Here is a 7,957-nt window from a genome sequence, read left to right as displayed (position 1 = left end):
GCACTGTTGGAGGGTCAGTGCTGAGGGAGCGCCGCACTGTTGGAGGGCCAGTGCTGACGGAGCGCCGCACTGTCGGAGGGTCAGTGCTGACGGAGCGGGCACTGTTGGAGGGTCAGTGCTGACAGAGCGCCGCACTGTCGGAGGGTCAGTGCTGACGGAGCGCCGCACTGTCAGAGGTGCTGTTTCTCAGATGCAGTTGCGAATGGAAGTCCTGTTGCTGGATTAAGTGCCTGTAAAAATGCCTTGTTGTTTAAATTAGGTTTGATCTTATCACATAATCGTTATTGGATATTTCTGTATGCAAATTCAGCACTTCATGTCCTACATTTTCAGTGTCTGCACCTCCACAAGATGAACATTTCTGCTGACCATGAAAGTGTCGAAGTTTCTCTCTTGCCAGGAAATACCCTGAATCTTGTGGGGAACTTCCTTTCAGAAGGACAGTGAGTGCTGAAACTCCTAATGCCAGCCTGGTGTTGCTATGTGAACAGGCACTAGCCTGTCTTTGTTAGAAACACCCTTTCCATCAACCTGAGGTTCAATGTGAATGTGTTGGTGTGATGGTAACGTGCTGACATGGGGTTCATTTGTGCTCTGCGTTCATCGAGGTCTTGCATTTTTAAAACAGGGAATGCTGGATCTGGGTGGGATGCTGTTTGGACGGTCAGTGCAGACATTGATGGGCCAAACTGCCTCTTTCCACATTGTAGGAGTTCTATGATGTAAAGCTTCCGAAGAATTGTGAATGTAAGTGGGGAGGGTCTGGACAAGGAGAGAAAAACATCAACCTGAAATCACACACTGCAGTAATTGTTACTGCAGTATGGCTGGGGTTGGCGATGGGTTCACTGTCCTTGAGGGCTGGGGGTAAATGGCAGAAACGTGGAACTGAGGATTAGCAGATCAGCCATGATCTCACTGAGGAACAGAGCAGACTCAATGGGCTGAATGGCCTACTTTTCTTATCTCTTATAACAGTCAGTAAGCAGCATTGTAATCATTGCTGTGTGTCTGGTTTTGTCTCTGCCTGTAAGGGAAACATGTCAGCTTTTGTTACTTCTGTTAAGTCTCACTGACTTGGCTGTAATTACCTGGAAAACAGATTGATTGGAAGAAGTGACAGGACCTTTTCCAGAAAGACAATGTCTTTGATGATGTGAGACTGGCTGAACGCACCAGGAACCTTCAAGATTCCCTCAGAATGACAAGAGCTCCATCGTTGTGAAGCATTTCTGAGTCAGACATTGAAATGATTTACCAGCTCAGTGAAATTAACAATTACACCTTTTCTTAGAAAAACCTTGTGGGAAACATGTCACTTGTGGTCAGGAATTTCCTGCTCCTCGGATGCTGTGGACCTGCTGTGCTTTTCCAGTTCCATATTTATTGACTGTCACTTGTTGTGGGGAATCTGCAGTTATCTTTCAGAACTTTCCACACATTTTAGGAAATCCTTCAGAACTCTGATGGCCATGACCTACCTCGCACCATGTTTAGGTTCCCCGACAGCCCTGCGCTCACAGACCTACACTGCAACACTGACATTAACATTCTTTTCCCTGTATTCAAATCCTTCCACAGTCTCTTCTGTTGCTGGAGTTAGAGTTTTTACAGCACGGAAAGAGGCACTTCGACTCATCGTGACCATGCTGGTCATCAAACATCCATTTGTTTCTGCCTGCTCCTGCCCCACAGAACCCATCTCTTCCGAACTCACCTCAATGTTTTTTTTTCTCTCCTTGTCCAGACCCTCCCCACTTACATTCACAATTCTTCGGAAGCTTTACATCATAGAACTCCTACAATGTGGAAAGAGGCAGTTTGGCCCATCAATGTCTGCACTGACCGTCCAAACAGCATCCCACCCAGATCCAGCATTCCCCCCTAATCCCCAATATCTTGCTGCAATGTTCCAGTGAAGCTCAGCACCAGCTGGAAGAAAAACACCTCATTTTCCACTTGGGGACCCTACAGTCTTCTGGGCTCTATCTTGAGTTCAATAACGTTGGGCCCTGAGCACCATTTCCCATGTCCTTACCCCAGGCCCCACACACCAGACCTTGTCATCACATGGGCTTCCACCACAAACTAACCCATTGTCAGCCACTAACAACTACTCATTCCCCCAGGCTGACCTTTACCCACTCCTTTCTCTGTCTAACTGTTTTTCTCTCTCTCTCTGGGCTCCATCTCCACCTATTGTTTCTGAGGAAGGCTCACCAGACCCGCAACGTTAACTCTGATTTTTTCTTCACAGATGCTGCTGGACTTCCTGAGTTTTTCCAGCAACTTCTGTTTTTGATCTATCTATTCTAATCCTATTTCCCAACTCTTGGTCCATAGCCTCAAATGCTACAGCCTTTCAAGTGGTCATCCAAACAATTCTTCAATGTCTGGAGGGTACCTGTCTCTACCACTCTCTCAGACAGTATGTTCCAGATACCCACCATCCTCTGAATGAAAAACAATTCCTCAAATGCCCTCTAAACCTCCTGCTCCTTACCTTAAAACTGTGCCCCAGGTTCCTGACTCCTCTATGAAAAGGGAAAAAAGTGTATCCCTATCTTTCTGAAGAAGGGTCCCGACCCGAAACGTCAGCTTTCCTGCTCCTCTGATGCTGCCTGGCCTGCTGTGTTCATCCAGCTCCACACTGTGTTGTCTCTGACTCCAGCATCTGCAGTTCTTACTATCTCAGCGATCTGTATCCCTATCTACCTATCTACACCCCTCAGAATGCTGTACACCTCAATCTGTTGTTTCCCCCCTGCCTTCTCTGTTCTGAGGAGAATAACTGAAGCCTATTTAGTCTCTTCATAGTCAAACTGTTGCAGTCCAGGAAACATCTAGAATTGAATCTCCTCTGCAGACCCTTCGGCGAAGTCTTCCTGTAATGCAGAGGCTAGAACTGCTCACAGTCCCCCTGCTGTGACTTTACTAACATTAGAAACAGCTCCCCTGGGTCTGCAATCCTTGTCCCTTCCTAGTTCTGCAATCTCCTCCAGCTCTACAACCTCCCAAGATATATATGCTCCTCTAATTCTGGCCTCTTATAAATGTATAAAAAAGGAAGGCCATCATGTGCAACTATATGCAGGTTAGAGACAGGAGAAAGACAGAGTCAGTGATCTTACGAAATTCCTGCGGGTCCTGTTCATTGCTGGACGATGGTTGATTTGGGTCCTTTTCCTTACATCGCCGACTCAGGGCAGTGACGACACATGGTTCTGCAGAATGCTGCTTCTCTGGACTGGAATTGTACTGACCAATTGGGATTGCTTGTGCCCTGTTATTGATGCTTCTATGCCCTGACCAGTCTGAAGCTGGCGGCCGGGCAGTGAGGAAGTTGTCCATTCTGTGGCTCTCTGTCCTGCTGTCGTTAAGCCGAGAACGAGCTGGTGGTGAAGTAGCAATTCTCTCAGGACCACTGGGAGGGTATTGCTGGGGGAGAGCCAGGGCAGCAGGTCGTCCTGGTGATGGGACACAGGATACATGTCTGTGAGATTCAAGAACAGAAGTTCATTTGTAGGTTTTATAAAAATTGAAACCTAGGAACTGGCAAGGGGAAGGTAGTGAGGAGATTCCAAACAGAGAGGGATGAGACTGAAATAGAGGCCAGAGAGAAAAGGCAAGAGGCGAACTAAGGACACAGAGGGAGGGAATGGGGAAAGGACAGTGGTCAGGGAGAGGAAATATAGATTTTCACACTCCCAACCTCTGTGCTGCATCTCTTACCCACCTCACTCTGGTCTGAGAGTGCGGGTTTGGTTTGGAAAAGGATAAAATATGATCTCAAGGTTCTGATTAGGTTTTACACAGATAACTGAAGGTTGCTTCATCAGATTGACTTTAAAATGTAACTGCACCACCACCAGTACCATAACAAACAACGTTCGCCATTGGAGATTTACAAGGTACAACACACAGCCCCTATACATGTCCCCACATTGAAAACTTTGTGGTCTCTAACCCCGGACCCACTCTACCCTCTGTCTACATCCATCCCCCACGTTCCTTCTTCCTCTCCCCACCTTCCCCTGTCAGCCCCTGGACCCCTCTCTTGCTGGTTGCTTCAGAAACTGCTCCAGCTTTTTGTGTTGTTTCCTGTTAGGAATCAGCAAGTGAGTTTGTGAGAAATCAGGACAGTGGAAAATTACTTCTATCTCAAAGACTTAGGGATATTAAGTTGGCAGAAGACCATTCAGCCCCTGTATGTGGCTGCTATCTCTTTGCAGTGAGCCTGCAGTGGCTGCCCTGATGGGGAGGGGATTGGTTATTGATGATATTTTGATCCGTTGGTAAACACGATTTGGAGGGGGTGCCCTGTGCCTGCTACAATTGCAAACAGCATCCTCCACGCTGCCCACAAAAACAAACCTGGAAAGCAGGTTGGCAATAATTTCACAGAGTTTCCTTGTTATCTCTTCAGACAAAGCACTTACCTCAGAACTGATGGCATTGCTGGGTCCATGGAAGTGATAACGTGTCTGACTCTGGTATTCTGGAGAACACTGGGTCGATGCTGGATATTTTCATGTGTTAGAGGGGAGCGCGTGTAGGGTGAGGGGTGGGTGTGGGTGTGGGTATGGGGCGAGGCAGGGGCACGAGTGTGTGTTGAGGGGTGGGTGTGGGGTGATGGGGAGGCTTGAGTGGGGGGCGAGGTGGGGACACGGGTATGGGGAGAAGGGGGAGCGCGAGTGTGGGGTTCAGAGTGTGCTGCTGTACAAATCCCCTCCTCAGAACCTGGAAGAAACAAAACCAGATGTGAGGTCAGAAGAAATGGGGTGGGTGAGCGGGGGTGGGGGGGTTGTGAGGGGTGGTGGGGTGTGGTGGTGGTTTGACAGACAGAATGTGTGCATAATGTAACAAGAGGAAGTGCTGGACAAACTGAGTCAGTCTGGCAGCACTGAAGTAGATCACGCCAGACAGAAAACATTCACTCTGTTGTTCTCTCTCCACCCAGATGCTGCCAGACCTGCTGAGTTTCTCCAGCATTCTGCTCGTTTCAGATTTGCAACATCTGCAGTATTTTGCTTCTATTTACATAGTACAAGGGACAGTGTGAGGTGATCAAACTGTGAAAAGAATAGACAGATGGTGTAAACACAATACACAAATCTTTTTCTAAAAATATCTTTCTAGGATGTGAGAAATACTCCCAGCATTTATTACTCGTCCCTAGTTGCCCCTTGAGAAGGTGGGGGTGAGCTGCCTTCTTGAACCGCTGCAGTCTATGTGCTGTGGGTTGACCCACAATGCTCTCTGGGAGGGAATTCCAGGATGTTGACCCAGTGACACTGAAGGAACGGTGATATGTTTCCAAGTCAGGATGGTGAGTGGCTTGGACGGGAAATTGCAGGGGGCGGTGTTCCTATGTATCTGCTGCCCTTGTCCTTCCAGATGGAAGTGGCCGTGGGTTTGGAAGGTGCTGCCTGAGGATCTTTGGTGAATTTCTGCAGCGCATCTTGTAGATGGTACACACTGCTGCTGCTGAGTGTCGGTGGAGGGAGTGGATGCTTGTGGAATGTGGTGCCAATCAAGCGGGCTGATTTGTCCTGGATGGTGTCGAGCTTCTTGAGCATTGTTGGGGCTGCACTCATTCATCGCCCTCCTGACTTGTACCTTGTAGATGGGTGGACAGGCTTTGAGGAGTCAGGAGGTGAGTTATTCGCCACAGTATTCCCAACCTCTGGCCTGCTCTTGTAGCCACTCTGTTAATGTGGTGGGTGCAGTTGAGTTTCTGGTCAATGATAACCCCCAGGATGTTGGTAGCGGGGGATTCAGTGATGGTATTCACAGACCGTAAGAAACTGGAGAGTGAGCAGGCCATTCGGTCCACTGAGGCTGCTCTGATAGCTTCAACTCCACACTCCTGTCTATCCCTGAGAACCAATGATCTTCCATCGATCAAAACTCTGTATAACTTGGCCTTAAATATATTCAATGACCCAGCCTTCACTGCTTGCTAGGAACACAATTCTAAAGAGTAATGAACCTCTGAAAGAACAAATCTCCCCTCACGTCCACCTTAAATCGGAAACCCCTTCCTTTCAAGCAGTTTCCCCAGTTTGACACTCCCAAAGGTCAAAGGAATGTGTGCTTAGACTCTATTGAGGTGGATTTTAACTCAATCACAATTCTTATCCAATTAGAATCAGCTCGATCAATCTGAGCCAGACTCCTACCTGCTCTCCGTGTGTCTCGATGTTCACTGGTAGCTACAGCCTTCTCCTTCTCACTATCTCGCCCCGAGCACTGTGAACCAGTCATTTTGTTGACAGCAGTGACTCCCCCTGAAGCACAGAACAAACACCAAAGTTCAGCTTCAACCAAACAAGTAATGGGATCTCTCTCCTTCTCACTCTACTGCTCACAAGCTCTCTCTCCCCTTCTGTGCCTCTCCCCCTCTCCCTCCTGCTACATCTCTCTATCTCCTGGAATCATAGAATCCTATCAGCTTGGAAAGAGGCCATTTGGCCCATCAAGTCCACACCGACCATCCAGACCCAGAACCCACCACTATCCTGGTAACCCCACACGTACCATAGCTAATTCACCTAGCCTGTATTTCCCTCGACACTATGGGCCAATTTAGCATGGCTTAGCCTCGTTAGAAAACCAGATAGACCCACAGAAACCTACGCAGACACGGCCAGAATGTGCAAAAGCCACACAGACAGTCACCCGAGGGTGGAATCACCCAGGTCTCTGATGCTGTGAGGCAGCAGTGTTAACCACAGAGCCACTGTGCTGCACTGCTGTCTCTCTCTCTCTCTCCGTACTGAGTGATCCTTGTTGATGGTCTGGTTACCGGGTGAATGTGTTGCCTTGCAGTGAGGTTGTGTGTGGAAATGTGCAGCTTCCGTTGGGATGTATGTGAAGCGGCTGAGGTGGGCGGTGCTGTTCCCTGCAGGAGCTTGCACTAAGACGGGGAAATGAGGAACCTGTGCCAGGCCCAGCAGTTCTGGAAAACAACAGATTTAATTGAAATTTTACAGTTTATAAAACAGGTTGAAACTATGCAACTTTAAAAATTACACTTGGCCCATTTTGAACAAATATGTTTGCGAGAAATGGCAAAAAAACATATAAAAATCATTCCATAGATTGTGAACACTTTTGTATCGAGTTGGAGAGTCATATAGCACATATACAGACCCTTCAGTCCAACTTGTCTGCACTTATCAGGCAGCTGAACCTGACCTAGTCCCATTGGCCAGCACCTGGACCATATCCTTCTAACATCTTCCTGTTCATAAACCCATTCGGATACCTTATGTTTTTTGACTTGTTGCTGGGTTGAAGGATTTAATTGATGAGGAAATGTTAAACATTTGAATCTGCAGCAAGTGGAATGTTGAGGTCACCTTGAAACTGCTTGAGACGAAGTGACTGGGTGGACAGACTGGAACGAAGGGCACAGATTACAAACTGATTTGACACTCTACACGGATGGAGGGATGGTGGAAGGACATTTGTTTAAAGTCTGTCTTTTTTATGTTTCTGTCTTCTGATTGTGGTTGATATGGTGAAACAAAAACCGTTTTGAAAGCGAAGGATTTCTGGGGAATGGCTGCACTTTTTAAAAAAAGAAAGTTCGCTGAGCCTCATTGTAAGCAGCTGCCTCAAGCAGTGGGGAAAGCCTGGTTACAGACAGCCTCAAGGCAGGGAACTGTGATTCATCCTGTAACATGTAGCTGGCTGGCCTGTGAAATGGTGACCAGTTATCAATGACAAAGGTCTCCTGCCTGGCAACAACAATCTGATTGGCTCCCAGGTGAACAGGTTGTGGATGTGAATGTTTGGGGGAGAAACTATCAGATCTATGGTACCTTGATTACAGTAAAAAAGTATCTCAGGCCTGAAGATAGCCACTTTATTGGCCTTCCTCAGTTGCTGCAAGCTGTGACTCTCCATTAATAAGTCCGAGACCTTTCTAAGTGTGAACCAGCCACCCTGT

At 47.7% G+C, this 7,957-nt stretch overlaps 1 protein-coding gene across 1 annotated transcript; it reads right to left on the bottom strand.

Moving 5' to 3' along the window:
• Nucleotides 1-3,069: 3,069 nt before the first annotated feature.
• Nucleotides 3,070-7,171, bottom strand: LOC125482393 (nuclear receptor corepressor 2-like). Its single transcript, XM_048594461.1, has 4 exons — nucleotides 6,809-7,171; nucleotides 6,183-6,290; nucleotides 4,440-4,740; nucleotides 3,070-3,493 (listed from the first exon to the last, which is right to left on the bottom strand). The coding sequence occupies exons 2-4, from the start codon at nucleotides 6,265-6,267 to the stop codon at nucleotides 3,085-3,087; spliced, it is 795 nt and encodes a 264-aa protein (XP_048450418.1). The 5' UTR covers nucleotides 6,268-6,290; nucleotides 6,809-7,171; the 3' UTR covers nucleotides 3,070-3,084.
• Between the last annotated feature and the right edge of the window lie 786 nt (nucleotides 7,172-7,957).

Source organism: Rhincodon typus, unplaced genomic scaffold, assembly GCF_021869965.1.
Source record: "Rhincodon typus isolate 14 unplaced genomic scaffold, sRhiTyp1.1 hic_rhity00009756, whole genome shotgun sequence".
NCBI classification, from domain to species: domain Eukaryota; kingdom Metazoa; phylum Chordata; class Chondrichthyes; order Orectolobiformes; family Rhincodontidae; genus Rhincodon; species Rhincodon typus.
This window is presented reverse-complemented; position numbering and strand designations above follow the sequence as displayed.

Bases quoted from the DNA above. Each gene is read 5' to 3' on its own strand.
- LOC125482393 (XM_048594461.1), bottom strand. From the start codon at position 6,267: ATGACTGGTTCACAGTGCTCGGGGCGAGATAGTGAGAAGGAGAAGGCT. The intron at 4,741-6,182 runs GTAGGAGTCTGG...TGTTTCTTCCAG, and splicing joins TCGAGACACACGGAGAGCAG to GTTCTGAGGAGGGGATTTGT. The intron at 3,494-4,439 runs GTAAGTGCTTTG...TGAATCTCACAG, and splicing joins GCAATGCCATCAGTTCTGAG to ACATGTATCCTGTGTCCCAT.